Source organism: Colobus angolensis, unplaced genomic scaffold, assembly GCF_000951035.1.
Source record: "Colobus angolensis palliatus isolate OR3802 unplaced genomic scaffold, Cang.pa_1.0 Scaffold275, whole genome shotgun sequence".
Taxonomy (NCBI): domain Eukaryota; kingdom Metazoa; phylum Chordata; class Mammalia; order Primates; family Cercopithecidae; genus Colobus; species Colobus angolensis.
In genome coordinates, this window is record NW_012115988.1 from 3,827,360 (window position 1) to 3,850,540 (window position 23,181).

The 23,181-nt window shown below is 37.4% G+C and overlaps 1 protein-coding gene across 3 annotated transcripts in view; it reads right to left on the reverse strand.

Moving 5' to 3' along the window:
* Positions 1-3,627: 3,627 nt before the first annotated feature.
* BCAP29 (B-cell receptor-associated protein 29) overlaps positions 3,628-23,181 on the reverse strand; it is a 40,807-nt gene continuing 21,253 nt past the window's right edge. The window contains exons 7-8 of one of the 3 annotated variants that reach the window (XM_011948203.1): positions 12,727-12,827; positions 3,628-4,241 (exon numbers count right to left, since the gene is read on the reverse strand). In XM_011948203.1, the coding sequence (XP_011803593.1) occupies positions 4,083-4,241; positions 12,727-12,827 (260 nt within the window). In that variant the 3' untranslated portion in view covers positions 3,628-4,082. Of the gene's footprint in view, positions 4,242-6,671; positions 7,503-12,726; positions 12,828-14,075; positions 14,083-23,181 lie in introns of those variants that run through there. The other 2 variants (XM_011948204.1, XM_011948205.1) reach the window with 2 other exon arrangements.

Here is a 23,181-nt window from a genome sequence, read left to right on the forward strand (position 1 = left end):
CCAGCACTTTGGGAGGCTGAGGTGGGAGGATCACTTGAGCCCAGGAGTTTGAGGCTAGCCTGGGCAACAAAGTGAGACCTCCCAATCTCTACAAAAAATGAGAAAAATTAAAGAGGCTTGGTGGCGCATGCCTGTAGTCTCAGCTACTCAGGAGGCTGATGCGGGAGGATCACTTGAGTCTGGGAGGCCGAGGCTGCAGCGAGCCGTGATCGTGCCACTGCATTCCAGCCTGGGCAACAGAACGAGACCCCATTTCGAAAAAAAAGAAAAGACGTAAAACATCATAATATACATGCATATATACATACATAATTATTTTAATCATTGAGAAAGGAAAAAAAAAGTTGCAGTTAACGTTCAAGTAACTAACAAAACACCCCAAACCCAGGCCCTTTTATAATATCAAATCTGCCAACGGGATTTGAAGTGAAATATATCCGTGTCTGGATGTATTTTAAGAATGTTTGTCAAAATTGTTTCTGATCCTATCACAATCTTAAGACAACAGGACACACTCTAAAGATGGGGAATGGGAAGAGTCATCTGAAAAGAATTTGACACACTAGAATTGAACGGAATTCAATTCAGATAAGCAAACATTAGTTGCATACCTGAGCAAATGCGGCTCTGTGCTTTCTCTGAGGTGGGAGAAGAGGGGTGGCAGGGGAATGACTGATTACAGTTGTTAAGAATAGGTATCCTCAGGCCGGGCATGGTGGCTCATGCCTGTAATCCCAGCACTTTGGGAGGCTGAGGTGGGTGGGTCACCTGAGGTCAGGAGTTTGAGACCAGCCTGGCCAACATAGTAAAACTTGGTGTCTACTAAAAATACAAAAATTAGCCAGGCGTGGTGGCAGGTACCTGTAATCCCAGTTACTTGGGAGGCTGAGGCAGAAGAATCGCTTGAACCCGGGAGATGGAGGTTGCAGTGAGCCGAGATTGTGCCATTGTACTCTAGCCTGGGCAACAAGAGCAAAACTCTGTCTCAAGAAAAAAAAGAAAAAGGCATCCTTAACTATCTACCAGTTTCAACACTGTGCATTTTCATTCCAGAGAACTAGGGGGTCCATCTTTTGTTTCCCAATGTTTTTAATGATGTAAAATGCACTTACAAGTGGTTAATATGGTTAATACTATAATATGTAGTTAATACCACCTAACTATAAACTTACAAGTGGTTAATACAAGTAGTTAATACAAAAGAGGTTGTGCTAACCAATCACTTTTAAATGTAGAGTTCAGTGGTATTAACTACATTCATATTGTTGTGTAACCATCACCATCATCCATCTCCAGTACACTTTTTACTTTTAATACATTTTAAAATTCCATCAGATTTTTGTTTTTAGATGAGGAAATTTATGACTGGGCATCAGTCTTTGTATAATGTTCAGAATAGCTTACCATGAGAAACTGTTAAAAGTTCTTCACGTGTATCAACTCGTTTAATCCCGTCAGCAAGACTTTGAAGTAGAGTCTAAATCACCTTAAAGATGAAAAAACTGAGATGCAGAATGGGTAATAAATAAAGCAGATGAGATCTGAACACAGGTAATCTACGTATGTAACCACTATGTTCTATTGATTCCAGAGCATTTTCTGCCAATAAAGATTCTCATGAAATGTCGCCAACAGGGGATAAGGTAAATACCTTGTCATAGGACTATGGGTCTCATCCACCTTTTCTGCTCTCACATACTGGATTGTTATGGCAGCCTCATTACTAACACTGGTTGCCTGGGGCAGGAATTCTCACTGGTGGTAGTGGTAAACAGGGCATATGAGTCCCTATGCTTTGAACAAACCGATCCCCGCAGGTGATGTGTATGTGACCTATGAGAAGTTGGTTGTAGAATTCTGTTGAAGAAGGATATTTATTGATGTAGGGGGAAAGTAAGCAGGTCACAAAAAAGTATGCATAAAAACAGGTGTGATCTTATTTTTATAAATATTTGTGTGTATATATATATGAAAATTAGACAAACAGCTATTTTTTTCTTTCATTTCTACATTTACTATGTATTAATTTTGTTTCAAGGGGGAAAAAAATCAACAAACTTAAAGAAAGTTTCAGCAAGTAAACCTCTATGGAGGGTTATTCCACGAAGCCCTTGGCTGAGAAGTGGTGCTCCAGGAGTCTTTGGTGTTCTAGGAGTCTTTGGTGCTCCAGGAAATTGACAGACCTTGGGAAAGACCGGAATTCTTTACCGTGGGTGGTGCTTCAGGGAGAACAACGATTTCTGAAGGAAACACTTCAGAAAAGCCTAGCTAACCAGGAAGACATCTGGTTTAGGGAGCAAAGCCAATACTTCAAACACATTCTTTGCTCAAATTTAGGAAAAGAGCTGATCACCAAGAAGTTGGAAACTTTTTCCTAACTTGTTTACACATCAAGCTGTTATGTGCTATCTTTGTATATATAATGTGCCTGAATGTCCTTGAGGTTTGTTGTTGTGGTGGTGTACACCATACTAAAGACAAAGAGGGAGAAGAGATTTGTAAACTTTTATGATGTGAAATGCACAGTTATTGTGAAGGTGCAATGCGTGATGTTGATTAATAATGGTTAAGTCAAGTATAAAAAGTTGAGCATGCAGAGACAGTAGAGGATATAATTTTTAATTAAGATCCCAACATAAAAGGCAAAGATACAAAGGTTTTGTGCTGCACAGGACAAACATTTATGGCTTTTTATTTATGTCTAGGACATTGAGACAATGCATTGCAGTTATCTGGTGTCATTCACAGCAATTCAGGACAGGTGTGGTGCTTATGGCATCAGGGACACAGCCTCCTTCTTGTTGCTCCACTTTGCATGGCCTCAACTTCATGATCTAAGATAGCAGCATCTATGTTTCAAGCAGCAGGTCAGAGGAAGAGAAAAAGAAACTGGCCCCACATGACAGTCCTAACTATTTCCACTTACACACAAGGAGATGGAAAATGTCTTTATGTTTGGCAGCTGTTTATAAAACAACAAAAACTGGAGCATGTATTAACACATGTGAATGAAAGAATGGATATTGGGGGACAACCAGTACCCTCTGCCACAAGCATCTATTGCAGGATGTCTCCACCTTGGCAACACTGACATTCTGGGTGAGATCGTTCTTTGTTCCAGTACTGTGCATTGTGGAATGGTTTCACAGCATCCCTGGCTTCTATCCACTAGGAGCATTCCCTTGGTTACGACAACCAGAAATGTCTCTAGGTATTGCTAAATGTTCCCCTCAGGATGACCTCTCCACTTCCTGTTGAGAACCACTGATTTACTGTCTGCAGAAACTGTGCTAATCACTGAAGAGACAAACCATAAATGAGATCATTTCACATGGCAGTAAGTGCCATGATGAAAATAAAACAGGATAAGGTGGCAGACAGGCCTGGGATGCAACATTTACTACATGCAAACGTCCTGACAGGGTAAATAATTTGGCTTGTTGCAAGAAGAATCAGAATGCAGACATGTCAGGATCTGTATCCTAGGGAAAGAACAACAACAAAAAGAATACAGGTGTGATTGGCAGAGCAGGTGGACTGACTTGAGGCTGGAGAGTAGATGGGAGCCTGGTGAGGTCTTGGTGTTTGATCTTGGTGGTTTGATCTTTACTGCAGTGGGAAAGAATTGGAAGACAAGCAGGGAATGACATGATCAGTGTTTTTTGTTTTTTTTTTTTCTTTTAAACCAGGTGGCTGCTGAGGGCATGTATATGAGAGAAGCATTAGAGAAGATACAGGGAGATGAGGAGGTTGTCATAGTCCATGTGAGAGATGATGATGGCTTGCAATTAGGCAGTGGCAATGGCAATGGAGAAATACTATTGAAGGAGAAAAGTAACTAAGACAGGAGATGGTTAAGGCTATCTTTGACTTATCCAAATGGCTAATGGGGAAGACGGAGTGGTGTTAAAGGGTAATTGTTTTCCACACCCCTTGAAATGCAGTTCAGGCCTTACAGATCTGTCCTGTATGCTCCTGTATTAATTTACTATGGCAGCAGTAACAAATAATCACAAACTTCACGGCTTGAAACAATAAATTTATTCCCATAGTTCTGGAGGCCAGGAAGTCCTGTATCAGTTTTATGGGTATCTAGAGACTCTGGGGAAGAATCTGTTCCATACCTCCTCCAGCTTCTGGTGACTGTCAGCATTGCTTTGCTGCAGCTCCATCATTCCAATCTCTGCCTCTGTGGTCACTGTGCTTTCTCCTCTGCTGTGTGGCAATATCTCCCTTTGCTTCTATCTAAGCATAGATGTAGCTGCATTTAGGGCACACCCAGATTATCCAGGATAATCTCTCCATCTCAAGACTTTAACTTAATCACACCTTTTGCTATAGAAGAGAGCATTTCCAGGTTCCAAGGATTGGTATAGGGATATCTTTTGGGAGGTCATAATTAAGCCTACCACGGTTCCTAAAGTGTTTGAAATCATTTCTGGTGCAATAAGGTCGTGTTTGTGTAGCGATCAAAGCGGAAAGAAACACTGTGAAAGTAATTTTAAAAATGCCGTTCAGTAATGTTAAAAAAAGGAAAAGAATTTCGTAAGTGGATTTTCAAGATTACTAAGAAAGGGATGAAAAAACACAGGAGGGTTCCATGGACTTTAGACAGATCATCCTAGACATTAAAGTCAATGCTTAAAAGCATGGTTATATTCACACATTGTATAGTGGGCACTCAAATGCACAATGGTCTGTCATGGTAGTAGGGCTGGGCATTAAGATAGGAGGGACAGCGAGAAGGCAGTGGACACTGGAATGGGAATGCAGAACTGAACCAGCCCACAGAGGCAGGGCAAGACAACAGGTTCAGGTACATCTAAGTAGCTGTGGCTAGCAGGTCGAATGATGAAGCAGGAGTGACATGCAGGAAAGCAGAGATCACGAACAACTCCAAGAATGGGTAATATTTAGAGATCCAGGCAGGCTGCTGGCATCAGGCTAATATCTCAGAAAGTTGTTAAACTTTAGGCTCTTGATTGGGGTTCCAGGGCAGGACTCTGTCACTGAAAGCGAATCCTAGTTCTCAGCATACTAGGAAATAGCCAAGAGAGGAACTTAGGCCCTAAAGAACAAGCCATGAATCTAATTAGCAGCACTGGGGTCCAAGATAGAGCTGGACAAACAACAAGGATAACTCATCCCAAGTTCTGGAGTGCTTATCCAGAACTTGCTAAGTGCTACTTCCTAAAGACCAGTACCTCCAGGCAGATTTGCAAGTAGGAGGAAAGTCTAATAATACTTTATGTAATTCTGATGGAAAAAGGCAAGAATAACATTCCTGTGTTTGCATTTATAATACAGCCTAACACATACAACATAAACAAGTCATTATTGACAATGGGAAGGAAAGTAATTTAACAGGCAACATAATTAAATCCATGAAATAAATATTTACTTATATAATACAATTTTCTAAACACCACCATTATTAAGGAGAGTACTAGGAAAAACTAACAAACATAGTACGTGAAACAGTTGGGTATGGTGGTAAAGGGCACAGGCTCTGGAGCCACAACTGACTAACACATTGCAATACTTTGTTTAACAAATTATAGCTGGTCTGCGTATCAACAGAAGAGCGATATCTGGGGGATCAGGATACCTAAATTCTAGACTTGCATCCTGGCCCTAAATCTAACTATCAATGTTGCCTTGGAAAAACTGCTCAAACTTTTGAGGTCTAAAGTTTCAGACCTGTAAACTTGAGAGGGTTGAGGTCCTAGGTCCCTTAAATGTAAACTTCAAAATGCTTTTTTGGGAATCTTTCAAATCTTCAAGCTTTTCAAAGTCCACCCAGACTTTCTCCTTACTATACAGTCTGAACAACTTTGAGAATCACTGTATTGTCTTTGTTTATATAGTAATCCTGATCTAAATTTTATTATTCCCATTTTGGAGACAAGGAAATAGAGGCCTAGGCTAGCATGGCTAAATAAGCGATAAAGCTGGGATTAGATTTTAACTCTGCCCATTTTAAAACTGTGCATTTTCTACTTTTCTGTATGTTATTCTGATATTAGACTTAATTTTCACATAGTAGGCTAGGATTCCAAGCACTCAATATCTATATATTTACCCAGATAGCTCTTACTTCGATATTTCTAAGTCTATACTTTGAGCTAACATTTGTTCAGTTCTCTCCTATTTCAGCACTCCCTTTTCTTGTTATTTATGGTGTTGTCAGCCCATATGGTCTAACTCCCATTTCTTACTCCTGTTGAACGTCTCCTACATGTCTGTTTTTTAGCAGTAACTCCTGACTTTTATCTGAAATAAAATTTTTATGTACTTGCTCATTTCATCCACTTTATGATGGAAAAAATTAGCTAGGTGTGAAGTTGGTACTAAAATTATAATAAACAGAGGACGAAACAAAGACAAGAGAAATAAAAACTCCAGTAATTATTTTCCTTTTTTTAATATTTAGGTTTTTATGAGACAAGGAAGATGATTTCATGTCTAAACACTGGAACAACTGAAATCATATTAATATTATAATCACTGTCATCTTCTAAAGGAAATTCTAAATGAATATTTGAATGGAAAAATAGCATTTAATATTTAACTTTCAGAATATAGAAACATTGTAGAAAGACTGTGTGATACCAGTGTATGTATTTTTGAGGTAATATTTATATAGCTAGTTACTCTCACAACCAAGGGAAACAAATACTGCTTTCTGGATATGTTCTACGTTAACTTGTCAAGAATTCTACACTGTTGTAAAATAAATGCAGTTCAGTGGTATAGCAGTTATACAAATATGTGTAAACTCTATTACTAGATTAACTTGAAACAGTAGAGTGGTTACTAATTATGTGTTATTAACAAAAATATCAACAAAAAAAAGACCAAAATGTGCAGGGGCACAATAACAAAAATATAATTATCAGTATAGCTATCTTATTAGAGTAAACCATAGTATCATCAGGCTTAAAAAAAACTAAGGTCATTGTTTTTTCTGACTCTTTCTTATAAATACAGTGGATAACTCTGATCAGTTATCCTTAATTCATTCCCTTGTACAAATTTGCTGATATTGAACACTATTTTCAAACACATCATCTGATTAAATAGGTGATCATTACTGAAAACTCATCAAAGCTTTCAAGGCTATTAATGGTTTCGTGCAACTTAAAACTTCTAATTTGGGAAGTAACCAGCCAAGGAATTTTTTCCTTTTATTGGTAAACAGCCACCATATATCAGTGACATTATCAATATGTAAATATGGTATTTAACATGCTTGTATTTTTCTTAAGAGCTGGAATACAGACTTCACAATATATCTGAAATATCATCAAATATTCTGATAATGCCATTACAATATAACCTATGTGTGACATTAAAAAAAAATACGAACTGGTCATAGTGCATTTTTCTGAACTTAAATTTCCTAGAGGCTAACATAACAACATTCTCATTTTGACACAGTATATTGCAAGCGTCTTTTATAAAGTTCACAGTCTTTTCTTGTTGCCTCTTTCTAAACGATCCTGTAAGGAAAAAAATATGATTTATGTAGTACAGCAAAGAGAAACAATTCATAGACATGACAAGGACTTTTAAAAAACATTCTCTCTTCTATGTATACTTATGAGAATAATTACATGTGAAAAAAGGATTGAGACAGTCTAAAATTTTAAAAACTATAAAATTTGTGGTTTTTACTTAGGAAAAAGAACGCTCTTGGTAAGTTCATTTTTCCCCTTGCCTTAATCTATTTTGCTTTTGTTTCACAGGTTACACCAGGAAAACATGATTTCTAAAATTCCCCTACTGTTAACCCAATTAAGCTTTTTGGCAAACGAAAAGAAGGAAGGGACAAAAATCCCAGCTAGGGTGGCTTTGATTTTGTCCTTCAGATATTTGCCAACAGAACTGACTTCTCAAATTATACTCGGCTGATCATGTTATAAAGATGACTATAATACATCATTTAAAACTGAAGGAAAATGGAATAGAAATTAATCTTAAGAGATCACTTGTGCTAAGAAAGTAAATGTCTACATCAAGAAAAAGATCTCATAAAATGGGGTTGCAGAGTGTTATTGCTTGTATAAAGAAGTTTGTCAAGCTCTTGTTCAGGCTGAACATTAATGCTTCCGTAGCAACTTTAGTAACATTAACTTTTGCAATCAAATAAGACGACAACAGTACAGAAGGTAAACATACTACTTTCACAGGTTTACAGGTGTGGCCCCTTTTGATAAAAATCAAAGCTTTAATGAAGGGACAAGTCCCTTAAGTGATGGCTGATTTTCCAAAATGAAATTTAAAAACTGGCAGGTGCTGATGCTTTTGTGCAGCCAAAAATCTCTAGTTAGTTCTGTTTTTCTTTTTTTAGAAGAGAGGCAGGGCAAATAAGGAAAGGTAAAGACTACATGTTTTGAAGGGACGGTTTTCTAATATTTATTTAGTGCCTATAACAGGGAGGAGATCAGATGGGGAAATCCAAAAGGATGTAAAATATGCAAATTGGGATCTGTTTACAGTAAAGAAATCAGCATTTCCCTCTTTAACCTTTGTTTCCTTAATATTTTAATAATCCTTTGTTTTATGATTGTTCCACTGAAAGTATGTCAACTATGTAAAATTCAGAAAGTTAGTTCCAAAGAACTTTAGGATATAATTCAATATCTAAGATTAGTTTGACAACAGAAGTAAAATTCATGAGGACAATTTGACAGAGCTTTTTACCATAGAGGATCTATAACTATCTTTTGCTTCTCAAGCAGGGCTCAGATGGTGAACAATGAAACTCAAGAGTTAAAGAAAAGGGTTCTCGGCTGGGCATGGGGGCTTACACCCATGATCCCAGCACTTTGGAAGGCCCAGGTGGGCGGATTGCTTGAGGTCAGGAGTTTGACACCAGCCTGGCCAATACGGCGAAACCCTGTCTCTACTAAAAATACCAAACTTAGCTGCACATGGTGGCATGTGCTTGTAGTACCAGTGACTCAGAAGGTTGAGGCACAAGAATCGCTTGAATTGGTGAGGTGGAGGTTGCAGTGAACTGAGATTGTGCCACTGAACTCCAGCCTGGGTGACAGAGTGAAACACTGTCTCAAAAAACAAAACGAAACAAAACAAAACAAACGAACAACAACAAAAAAACCCCAGAACAAAACAAACAGGGCACTCGATGATATCTAAATCTGAGAAACTTATACAGGGTCTCATATTGGACAATGGTGGGGGGTGGGTAGGTGAAGGAAAAAAATGTAACCAATCAGGACATAACAAATAGCATTCTTGATTAGAAAAATATAAAGTGGCCGGGCGCGGTGGCTCAAGCCTGTAATCCCAGCACTTTGGGAGGCCGAGACGGGCAGATCACGAGGTCAGGAGATCGAGATCATCCTGGCTAACACGGTGAAACCCCGTCTCTACTAAAAAATACAAAAAACTAGCCGGGCGACGAGGCGGGCGCCTGTAGTCCCAGCTACTCGGGAGGCTGAGGCAGGAGAATGGCATACACCTGGAAGGCGGAGCTTGCAGTGAGTTGAGATCCGGCCACTGCACTCCAGCCTGGGCGGCAAAGTGGAGACTCCGTCTCAAAAAAAAAAAAAAAAAAGAAATATATAAAGTGCTTTCTTATACAGGATCTGCTTTAATTTTCATAAGGTATTATAACCTTTATTTAAGTATTAAAGTACCTGAGGAGCACAGATGTCAAATGAATCACCTGTGGGTTACAGAAGTGGTATACTATGGAGCTGAGATTTTGTTTTCCTTCAAACAGAGATATTATGGGAAATTGGTTTTAGAGGTGATGAAAAAATATACACATCAAACAAGGTGGTAAGGCACCTCTGGGATTATCAATAGTATAGAAGCCACCACCACTTCTTGGGCTGGAGGGATGAGGTTATGGAGCCCAGGTGTGAAGGCCAGTAAGTAGAAGCTGCCCAGTGGGACCTGAGACCATGGAGGGAAGGAACTGGAGCCAAAAAGGAGAAGGCCCCTACAGTGGAGAGAGTAGAAGAAATCCCCGGCTTTCTCCTTCCTCCTGCCTTCAGTCTTCTAGTGCCTGCCACTGGCTAAACCTGCCCAGACTGAGTCAGACAGCAAGGAAGCTTTGGAAACAGACCTCGCAGAGATATAGAGTAAAGCAGTGGTGAGAGGAGAATGGATCTAAGAACACAATCCAATGACCAGCAAAGGCCAAAGAACATAGTGGTTAATGACGGAGGTTCTGGAGAAAGATTCTCTGCCTTTGAATGCTATCACTTTCTAGTAACTTTGGGTAAATTATATAACATCTCTGGGTCTCAGTTTCTTCATTCACAAAACAGGGATATTAAAATAGTTTCAATTACTGAGTTGTCATGGAGAGTAAACAAAACAACATATATGAAGCCCTTAGCCAAGTGCTTAGTCCAGAGCATACTCTCAACAAATGTCATCTAATAAATATTTCAAAAATTGGATACAAGCAGAAATTAGATCAAGTCCTAAATGTGCTATCAAACAAGGCCCTACTGTTGGCATGCTGTCTGGCATAATCTGGGACGAGGTCTTTTCCACGGAAACAGGTATAACAACTATGTTCTTGGGAAGGAATCACTCTTTTTTTTTTGAGATGGAGTCTCGCTCTGTCACCCAGGCTGGACTACAGTGGTGCGATCTCGGCTTACTACAACCTCCACCTCCCAGGTTCAAGTGATTCTCCTGCCTCAGCCTCCTGAGTAGCTGGGATTACAGGCACTTGCCACCATGCCTGGCTAATTTTTCGTATTTTCAGTAGAGACAGGGTTTTAGTGTGTTAGCCTGGATGGTCTTGATCTGACCTCATGATCCGCCTCGGCCTTCCAAAGTGCTGGGATTAAAGAAAGATATGAGCCACCATGCCCAGTCAGGAATCACTCTTAAAAGCTTTCTACATCCTTTACCAAGAATTCAGCAGCTCCAGGCTGACTGTGGCTTTTTTGCGGGGAGGAAATGGGTTGAGGAAATCTCACTGTTACATACATTCTTCAGAATTGAGAGAACCAATGGCTGTTACCACAATGAAGACATTCAACAATGGATACTGGCCATAAGAAATTGAGGGCATACTTCTGGTTTTCCTTTCTCCATTCAAGGATCTAAGTATGTCTGACATCACGGCAAAGTCCACTAATGTCGATACTCAACCTGGTCGAGTAAACCTTAATCTCACAAACAGGGGGAAAATGTTGTATTTCTAGGCAAGAGGTCTCTGAAGTGACTTCTTCATTTTCCAATGTGGATCTTGAAAGATACCATGGAATAATGATCATGCCCGGAATAGGTCAGCAATTTTAGGATCTCTATTTTCGAGCTGGGGAAGGGGTGGTCTTGCTGACAATCTACCTATCTGCTCCAGGCCATGTGAACTGAACCCTTAGTGTTCCTGGGATTGGAGCGTACAGGGTATTCACCCTTCTCTCGCTACTCTGTCTCCTGCTATTGTCAAAGTAGGCTAGTTAAAACAAACATGCAAACTAAGCGGAACTATCAGATTACAAACATGTGCTTTAGATTACTTCATGACTGGCTCTAAACCAAGGCCAAAGTCGTTGGTTGAGAATAAGTCATTCTTTCAGCAAAATTCCTACAGATGAAGTAATACAGATGATGATGATAATAGCTATCATTTCTTGAGTGTTTACTGTCAGTAAGGCATAGTGCTAAAAAACCTACACATTTTATTTAGTTCACTTAACAATCCAGTGAGCCAGGCATCATTATCGTTCCAATTTTATAGATGAAAGAAGTGAGCCCCAAAGGGATGCTATAACCTGCCTAAGATAAAAAAACCTAGCATGCGGCCAGGTATAGGTAGGTATTCCAGGTATGTCTGACTCCAAAGTCCATGAGTATAGTGCCTGCTTGCCTTGTGCCAGGAACAGTGCTGAGCCTTGGAGATACCATGACCATTAAGATGCAGGGAAATGTGTACAGTGAAATAAAAAGCCATCATTTGTAAAAAGGCCTGACTGAAAGCCACAAAGGCTGCCAAATTTTGAAGATAAGCCCAATCAGTCTGTCTTGGGAGAAACTGGGAAGGCAGGCCAGGGCTGCCTCTGGAATGGTCTCTTTCCCAATTGATCAAAGTGTGGCTGGGAAATCATCTCAGGTTACTGGCTCGTAGCAGAAGGGAGGGAGGAAAGACAAGCTTAACAGGGATGAATGTTTCTTTTCTTGGATTAGAGAGAAAGAGAAAGAAAACCTATGGCCCAGATCTGACTTTGTGGCTTTAACAATCAAACATTTTTTTTCCCATTTCCATCTTTCAAATCAACATTTGGAGGTAAATAATAAATTTGAATGCTAAAGTCTTTGGCCTGATATGTCTAAAACACTGAGACGAGAGTAGTGTGATGTGGAACTTGAAATTCTGGCCTCATTTTGGCATGAATATGGCAAACATCCCAAATAGCAAAACTCATCTTTTCTAGAACCAGTCTGTTTTCCAGTGCTGCCATTTTTGTGGCTTAATTCTTTTGCTTAAAAGTTCACCAAAACTGGAATGCTATAAATATGCACGTCAGCAATTCCTTATAATTATCTTGTATTTTCCTGCAATGTACTAATCTTTACCCTCTAGGTAAAAATCTGGCTTATTTAAATCATTTAACAAAGTCAGGATTAAGTACATCATCTTGATTAGTTAGGGACAAATAACCCAAATAATTTACTTAGGTAATTACTACTTCAAAACATTTAGACGCATAAAGTGCATGTCACACCCACCTGAAGTTCAGAGTGTTCTTTCAGGAGTTGATCATATTCTTTCGAAAGTCTCTCTGACTGCATCTTCATTTCCATCACATCATTTTGTGCCTTGGAAAGGGCTAGAAAATATTGAATAGAGTTTTATTTTTATTTCAAAATAATTTCAAATTCATAGAAAAGTTACACGACTTAAATAGAGAACTCCTGTATAGTCTTTACTCAAATCCACTGTTAACATTGTGCTACATTTGTTATCATATTCTCTCTTCACACACACTATTATTTTCTTGACTCATTTGAGAATAAGGTGCAGGTATCATGCCCCTCTACTCTTTAATACATTTCTGGGAATGTACTTCCCAGAAACAAAATATTATCTAACATAACCATAGTATAGTCACCAAATTTAGGAAACTTAATATGAATACAAAACTATAAATCTAATTTACCATCCATATGCCAATTTTTGGAACTGTCCCAATCATTTCTTTTTAGCATTTTTTCCACTGCCAGTCCAGGATACAGTGCTAGATCACATATTGCATTTAGTTATCATGTCTCTTTAATTTCTTTTAATCTGGAATAATTCCCCACCATTATCACAGCCCTCTTCTCCCCATCTTTCATGACATTGACATTCTAAAGAATACAGGCCACTTTCAGATAGAATGTTCTTCACTTTGTTTTTGTCTGATGTTTCCTCATGATTAAATTCAGGTCATACATCCACTTACATATGAATATAAATGATATTAAATGCTTCTCAGGGCATCCAGAGGCCCATCACATCCAAAGTTTCTCTGTCCCTCACTGGTTTTTCCATTTTATACTTACAGTTTTAACCTCTGTAACTAAAGAAGCAATATATAGGAAGACAATTTAGTCTATGTAAGCATCCTGCTCCTCAAGATAATGGCACACAAGAATTACTATATATTGACCTTTGCCTACCAAGGAGCTACAATGTCAGCAGATCCATGTCCTTAGAAGTAATATATATATATATATAACAATACATTGTGAAGAAGGTACTAATGAGCAAAATATGTAGAAGAGCAGCACAAGATGGGTCAGCAAAAGTAAAGTTGTCATACTTGAAAATTTTATCTCATATAGTGCTTTCAGAAGTCATTTTTCCAAACTCTGGGAATCCTGAAGTAGCTCTATATCATATGCAGCCTTCAGAAGTTCTACATTTGGAAGTCTTTTAGGGTAGGAGTTTAAGGGAAAAAAGCAGAATTTATAAATTTAAAAGCTACTTTTCTGGCACAATGAAATAAAATTATAGGATCTAGTTATAAACAATCTTTTCTCTTGAGAAGTCATCATATAGGCATTTTTATATAAATACATAAGCCATTATCAACTAAAATGCTTTTTGTATCAGTATTTCTAGACAGTATTGTCAAATGTTCTACATAGTTCTACATCTGTGTTGTCAATACGGTAGCCACTACTTAAATGTGGCTACTGTGAACTTTAAATGTGGCTAGTTTAAGTGAGGACCTATATTTTCAATTTAAGTTCAATTAAATTTAAACAGCCACATGTAGCTAGTAGCCAGCCATATTGGTCAGCACAGCTCTGTAATTTCTTCCATGTTCCTTCTATAGCTGCATAATTCTAAATAAGGTATTAAAGATTGATTTTGACAAATTTAATTGATATCACTTGCTAAAGGTATGAGTCAGGCATGGAAGATGCTTTTGGGGATCGTTTGATTTCATTAGGACCACCTTCACAACATAAAGAGTTATATATTAGTTTTCAATTTGGGTTCTACAAGGCATTTCCTACAGGCTACTTGAAAAATATGATGCACGGTGGTGTTATCTTCAGAACTCAGCAAAAAAGTTTAAGACCCTGGATTTCTAGTACATAAAATGCACAGTAGATTCCACAACCTAATAATGGCTGACTAGCCTGCAATGGTGTCTTTTTTTTAAAGACAATGTCTTGCTCTATCACCCCAGTCAATTTTTAAATTTTTTGTAGAGATGAGGTCTCACTATGTTGCCCAGACAGGTCTTGAACTCCTGGCCTCAAGCAATTCTCTCACCTCAGGCTCCCAAAGTGCTAGGATTACAGGTGTGAGCCACTGCCCCTGGCCTACAATGGTAGTTTTAGGAATGTTGTTGTTATGGTCCGAATGCTTGTCTCTCCATAAAATTCATGTGTTGAAACCTAATTACCAATGTGATAGTATTGGGAGGCGTGGCTGGGGAGTGATTAGGTCATGAGGGTGGGGCCCTCATTAATGGGATTCATGCCCTAATAAAAAGAGGCCCTTAGAGAGCTGCCTTTCCCTTTCCATTAGGTGAGGACATAGAAAGATGGTACCATCTATAAATCAGGAAACAGGCCCTCACCAGAGGCCTAATTCACTGGGGCCTTGATCTCAGACTTCCCAGTCACCAGAACTGTGAGAAATAAATTTATGTTGTTTATAAGCTACTGAGTCTATAGTACTTTCTACTAAGACAGTTGGTCAGGCCTTTGTAATGAACAGGAGTTGGTCTTAATGTTAAAAATGATTTACACTTGAATTTCTGACATTAATAAATTATTTAATAAATTTAATATATCTTAGATATCAACCCAGTAGTTCCTTTTCAAAAGAAGCTACAAAACCACTTGTACAGCCTATCTAGGAGTTTCTTCTGGTTACTACCAGTATAAAGCTATTAACGGAACAAATGCAGACAAATACTGCTTTTCTGCCACTTATTAAGCCAGGGTATGAACTGTGTTTCTTATTTCATTTTGTATTTCAGTGGATATTAACAAATCTAATGAATACTATCACTCCAATTAGGGGAGGCTATTATTGTCTAGACACATCCTGGACTGTTTCCCAGTCCTTTATCTCATTTTATAAAAATTTTAATATTGTGTTTTGGATGCCTTCCACCTCCTTTTGCAACTGCATCTGTAACTAAGAGATTATATAAACTTGTTATCTGACATGTGAATATGCTTGTTTTATTTTGAGCCATATTATTTTGGAAACAGCATATATAAGAAAAATATTATTGGACAAGGAGGCTTTAGATGATACATCTAAGTCACTATTTCAATTTTCTTAACTGCAAAAATGGGCTGCTATCACTTGCCAGTGGCTTTATGGAAATACTGAGATATTGCATAAGAATATTGGCTAGATTCAATAAGAGACTGTTATGTCCTAGGTTATGGTCCATTAGATATTTTTAAAGGCACATGCATCATTTGTTACTATGGAAAATAACTTCAACTATGTTACAGTGACACATAATAAGCAAAAATATTTGTTGCCTTTCCAAGTGTTAAATGTTCACTTATGGAGCTATTTACACAGTGAGAGGAGCAGGTGAGACTAACGCACCGTGTAAATGTATTGTATCACTGTGATTTCGACCAGAGATAACAAACACTGCCAGTTAAGCTCTGCCAGGAAATGGAAGTTTTTAGAGGTGTTGGCATGACAGCTAAAGTTGGGCTGTTGTACAATAGCTGTAAGGATTGAGCCAGAGGAAAACATATTTTATTTGAAAAATTTCCAAACGTCTAGTGTTGGTTTCTTTCCAATTTATTTGGTTCTCTTTTTGAGAATTCAGGAGTGTGATACACTGGAGCTATTTAGTATTTAATCCTCACATGTACTATTCCTTTGCCAGTGATCACTTATTGGATTGTTAATCTACAGTAATGCTTCCAAGATACTTGGCAAGTAGACACACAAACTTCTGCTCAGTAAGGACATAAATTGTGGCTTAATTATATTATCATTTTTTTGTACATGCCTATATTGTAAGGTCTATGTAGGTAAAGGTTTATGTTTTATTCATCACTTCAATCAACACCTAATCTCTTTTAACCTCATACCCATCTGTTGATAAAGTCTGTTGATTCACTTCCTTTATAGCTCTCCAATTCATACATTCCATTTCAGCTCTGTGAACACTGTCCTCATTTCCAGATTAGATTAAGTGGATTTCTCACATAGTTGCCCAGCTACTTTAATCCATTGTCTATAATGCTGTCAAAGTGATTGCTCTCATGCCTAAAAACCCTCTAAGAGCGCCCTGAAAACGTTAATACACAAACAGGGCATATGAGGCCCTTCATGATGGCTTTTAGGCCTACTGCTCAACTCTCTCCACTAGCTCCATCTTATTTTACACTCCAGTTGCCTTGAGCTCCTTGTAGTACCTCAAAAGTGCCATATTCCTTTGGTAACAACCTGCTCATTTTTGTTACAACATCTTGTCCATCTCCTCCTATTTCATCTGGCTAACTAATGTCATCCTTTAAAATGTCAAGAAAGTGTCCTTGATCTCCAGTGTTGGCTTCTACTACAACTCAAGTTTCACCACAGCATGTATTGAATTGAGGGGCAACTATGCCCTTACTAGACTATGGACTACTCAAAAAACAGAGCTGTGTCTTATCTGTCTGTCTGAGTACTTAGCATATTGCCTAGTATTGGTAAGTGCTTGAAATATGCTCTTTGAAGGAATGAAACAATGAATAAATGAAAAATGTAAGCTTTAAGCATTTGAAAAATTCACTTGTGTGTAAACAGTTCACTTGGAAATGATAAATGTCAGGTGAACAACACAAAGTGTTACTTTAGTCACCTGATAGGAATCTTGGTTGAGACAAGATAAAAACACCTTCAATCTAAAACCAAAATACTCAGGATAGCTGTAACAACGCAAACAGACCATTCTTGAAATATTTCGATGAAAATATACTCATGTTACAAATATCTCATACTACTTCAGAATCAAAAATAAAATATAAATAAATAGTACCACAGAATCCAGCTCAATTAAAAAAAAACCCTGTACACTGATTCTAAGAATAAGGCAGGAAATGTGCAAGATAAGCCTGGAGTATCTTATAATGTCAGAAAGTAGGCAAGTGCTCCAAAAATGAAAAAAAAAATCAAAAATGGAAATATGTCAAAGGGACACAGGAGCCAAATGAAAGAGCTCCCAATGGCGAAAGCTGGACAACCTGAACAATAAAGTAGTATTAAATTATAACCCAAATTATAAAATAAATACCTATTAGTCCATACTGACAAACAAATGGTAGAGAACTGACAAATCTATGCAGAAGAATTCCAAACAATTTACACAGATACTCTACTTTCAAGGAGGTTGAGCATAACTTCCCTTCTTTTTTTTCTTTTTTTAATCCACTCATTTGCACACTGATCTGAAGTGTGGGCTGTGAACAGTGATTCAAAAAGATTACAGTATGGAAAAAGGAGGCAAAAGAGTAATTTTACAGTTCAGAAACTAGACAAGCACTATTTTAGCCAGGTGATCAAGGTCAACATCAAAACTGACAAGTTATGTTAATAATATGTACTCTTGATATAATGTGATGAAAGCTGGCACATTACCTCTGTGACTTTCAAAACCTATACAAAAGTAGAAAACATGGAATCCAGGCCGGGCACAGTGGCTTATACCTGTAATTCCAGCACTTTGGGAGGCCGAGGCAGGTGGATCACGAGGTCAGGAGTCCAAGACCAGCCTGGCCAACATGGTGAAACCCTGTCTCTACTAAAAGAGACTGCTCTTTTTCATTATAAGCCTTGTGTTACTATTTTGCTTTAAAAATATATATATGTAAGACTTTGATAAAACAAAAAAAAGTAAAAGGTGCTCCAGATAAATACTCCCTTTTATAACAAAGGCTCTCAGAGCTGGGAAGACCTCTAGAGATCTAGTACCATTTTTTTATTTCCCTAACATAATTATAATGAAAAGAACACGCGAATTTCTTTACTCAAATCATTTCTCTTCTTCTGCAAAGTTTTATTATTCCGTATCAATGGATATCAATGGTTCTAATAAATGTTCTAAACAGCCATGCTCTAATACTAATGAGAATTGGTTCTACTTATTGGCATATCCTCTCTTCTCCCAAAGCTCTATATTTAAGACTTGTGGTCTCATTTCACACAGCACACTTGTGTTGTGAGCTAACAGATGCATAAAACCTGCCAGATCCTGTCCTAAAGATCCTAAGATTGCATGAAACATTCTTCAAAAGTGATGAATATGGCTTAATTTATCACCTGCTGAACTTTCTAAGTTTGGAGAAAGGGAAGTTACTGTGAAAATATTTTTCTCATGAAAAATTAATATAATTTTAAGGGTCAAAAAGCCAACAAAGAAAACAGTTCTTGATGGTCAGTTGTGCTTAATTACATTATTTGGAGATATATAATAGACATTAAAGTTTAACTAGTCTGGTCTCTCATTTTACAAAGGAGAAAAGTATGGCCTAAAAAGAGTCAATGACTTTGCCAAGATTACCCAGTGTATCCTCAGATTTTGCAACGTAATTCATATAACTTAGCAAAAGCTGTATGAACAGCTTCTAATATTTAGGGTCTACTCACAAAGTAAAGTTGGAATATGGCCAATTAATTAGATAAATCAAGCCAAAAAACTACCGCCCTAGATTACCTGGGTATTTGGGAGAGGTTTTTTTTTTTTTTTTTAAATTTTACATTCTTTTTTACAATAAAAAGCTATCTTTTTCATTAAGCAAAATAAATTCATTGTAGAAAATAATTTAAACTCCAGGAAAAAGTCATTTTTTGTACATGCTAAGGAAAACCACTATTAATAGTTTAGTGTTTTTTCCTAATTGAAAGTTTTAAAACTAGAGTTGTCCAGTTTAATTTTTGTACCTCACTTGGCAATAAACATGAACTTGCCATAAGCTGTTATCATTAGAAAAGTATTTACCATGAAGGATTGTAGTAAACATGCATATCTAGGTATAGAATAAGACAGTAGAAAAGAACACCAAGGCATTCAACGTAATCATCTCCTTTGATCTCTTAGGGGCTACATCAATGGACCCCTTAACTATAGAGCATTATCATTCACTGCACCTAGTGTGACACATCGACGTCCAACAGACCACTCTGCTTTTTGCTTTGCTCTTCTCACTCAGAACAGTAGTATCATGTCACTCATTTTTCTGCCATTCCATGTCCATCAACACATTTAGAGAATTGTGCTTGATTACATCTTTATCACCTGGAACATTCCTTGATTCAGTATGCATTTAGCACTCTCCACTCATGTTTTTGGTAGACTAGCCCATGTTTCACACTGGGGAGGAAATGAATCCCTTTATGTACATATGTTTGGTTCACCATCTGGACTACAAGCTCTTCTGAGAAGAAACTGTTTTCTCTTGCTTTAATGTCCCTCTGTAGAGATTATAAAAGCTTTTCCTCAGGGTAGACATCGCTATGGTTGCTAGTACTGTGAATAATATATAAGGTATCTCTGAATTTCTGTCTTAATATCTTCCTTATAGCTATTCCTCCTGGTTACTGAAAGACATATAGTTTATTTTACGAGTATAGGCCTTGATAACAGATAAGAAGCTCACAGGAAAGGGAAACGTCGTAACTAAATGGGAATGTAACAGAGAACCAAACAGGATGAAATATCACCATTACATATTAGTCCAAGAAAAGTAGTCTGATACTGAGCAAACCCTTTTTTCTGTTTTGACAATAATATCAATACGTGAAAATAACACAGAGGTGAACTAATAAATACTAATAAATCCTTTATTTACCTAAATAAAATGACTGGTCATGAGTTTTATTTGCTTTAAGTAATTAAAATACTATTAATTATATATTGCCTATTGGTGCAACCATCAAATAAACTATACTATTATTTCTTAATGCGGAGTTTTTTTTTTTTTCAGTTGATACAAGAAGGGAAAAAGATGTCAATGAAGCAGAAACTTCCAGACATGAAAACAAATAAGAAACACTATGTTTTTTTCTTATTTAAATCACAAAAGTGCATTAAAAGGCAACAAAGTAAAAAACAAAAAACAAAAAAAATCATATGACCAAAAACAGCAAACTGTTTTTAAGCATTAATAATTTTAAAATAAGCTGGTGGCTTTGATATAACTGTACATAAAAGATAACCGAGTTCATGTCCATAAAAATTTACCACTGTAAAACATGCTTAGGGTAAACTTTTAAAATTTACTTTTAGATGAATATGTGGTTCATTTTTACGAAACTGGAAATCCTATTGTTTTAAACTTGTATACAAAGCTTAAGTCTTATTCTTAACACTCAAGAGGCAGGAATTTAGGGTTTTGGGTATATAGAACAGCAATTCCCCTGTAATTTTCTATCTTGTCTTGATCTCCAATTTCTCTTGAAAAGCACTTCAGCTACTTTTCACTATCTGGTCCCCATGTTAACTGGCAATAAAAGGTAAAAAAAACTTAACTTCTTCAAGGGTATTAAAGTTGGTCTGTAAAACGTAATTTTAGTTTTGTTCAAGGTAAGTCAAGGTGATATGAAAGCATTTATCCAGGAAGAGAGTTTAATTATCATTATTTTAAGTAGAGGACTAAGGGGGTTCTATTTCCTGGTCCAAATCTAGTATGTCTATTATATGCTGCTAATACTTAGGGACCCATAATAGGTCTTTACACTCAGTTTCTGATTTGTTAGTATATGCTTTAAGAAATTTATTTAAAGTTTGCTTTATCCTCAAGAGGCATTCTTTTTAAGGAAAGTGTTAATTATGCTCCACATTAAATGACTTTACAATAAATGAATTACTTGAAAAGTTCTTTTAAAAATATATGAGGCCCAGGCACAGCAATTTATGCCTGTAATCCCAGCATTTTTGGAGGCTGAGGAGGAAGGGCTTGAAGCCAGAAGTTCAAGACCAGATGAAGTAGCAAAGCGAGATCCTGTGTCTACAAAAAATTTAAAAAATTAGGCGGGCATGGTGGTGCACGTATGTAGAGCCAGCTACTCAGGAGGCTGAGGTGGGAGGATCGCATGAGCCCAGGAGTTTCAGGTTGCAGTAAGACATGACTGCACTCCAACCTGGGCAACAGTGAGATTCTGTCTCAAACAAAACAAAACAAAACAAAACAATTGCTGATGAAACAAAGAAGGAACAAAGGAAAGCAGGAAACAAAGAGAAGAAAGGCATCATCAAGCAATTTCCCCCAATTACTGTTTTCTCTTTTCCTTTATGTAGGAGACATACACTGCTAATTCGACCTTTATTACAAGATCGGCAGCCCTAAGAATTCCTTCTAAAATATGGCATGTTTTTTATATCTATATGTATTCCTGCTCCTAAAAGAATGAAGAACAGACATTTCCACATGCAGCTCAATCACTTTTTAAACCATATTTACTTTTATCATTGTTTGGATGCATGCAATGACTGAATGCTACATATTTCTAGTTACAAGAATAAAGGAGGCTGGGTACAGTGGCTCACGCCAGTAATCCCCAGCACTTTGGGAGGCCAAGGCAGGCAGATCAAGAGGTCAGGAGATGGAGACCATCCTGGCTAATATGGTGAAATCCCGTCTCTACTAAAAATACAAAAAAATTAGATGGGCGTGGTGGTGGGCGCCTGTAGTCCCAGCTACTCGGGAGGTTGAGGCAGGAGAATGGTGTGAACCCAAGAGGCGGAGCTTGCAGTGAGCCAGATCCCACCACTGCCCTCCAGCCTGGGCGACAGAGTGAGACTGCATCTCAAAAAAAAAAAAAAAAAGAATAAAGGAAGGTATTCATTTATGAAAATAAGTAGTTTTCCTGGAAGAGACCTTTAAAGCCAATCTCCTTGGAAATCAGAAGGTTTTTCCACTAAATACAATGTCTGTGCTAGGGTGATATTACTGCACGGAAGCACCGCTAATAGTTTACAAACTCTGGTCAAAATAGGAGTTGGAGGTTAAAAACTGAAGGTGTTTGCCACAACTGATAGAGTGTTCTTAGTAGCTGCCTACAGAATGCCACTTTTTAAATGTGGGCTAACTAGCTTAAATAAACATTTGTATTTACGTTTTGTTTCCACTAATACACTTGGGAGAAAATGTTTCACTTAGATTTCAGTAACATGAAGGATAAGAAAATTCACTCTATTTTCCTGTAAAAAAAGAAAACATTGCTTTTTTACTCAATTTTCAAATATAAGATCCCTTTCTAAATCTTTCTTAAGCCTTGTCACCTTAACACCCTCAATATTTAGAAATCAGTGAATATTTTTTGAGTGGTACTGTGCACAAAGTATTGTACCACTGAATTCATCCAAATCATGCACTATTAATTGATATATTTTCTTAGTTCTTACCTTACTGAATTTAACTGGTTTAGGTCAACAGAACATGACCAAGGAAACACTCTCTTTAGAAATGGAACTTTGATCTTCTCAAGGTCATTACAAATGTTAGTTTTTAAAAAAACATAGAGCAAATAAAATGTGTTCATAAAATATTATATATCTTGCCAGAACCAAACAGGACACACTCAAACAGGTAAAATCTGCCTTTACCTGAACACTAATTCACTTCGAAAGTATCTCTGCAGTCTATACTTCAAACACAGAAGCTGGTATCACTTGTTATCAGATTGTAAACACAATGCTTACATTGTCAAAAGAGTTC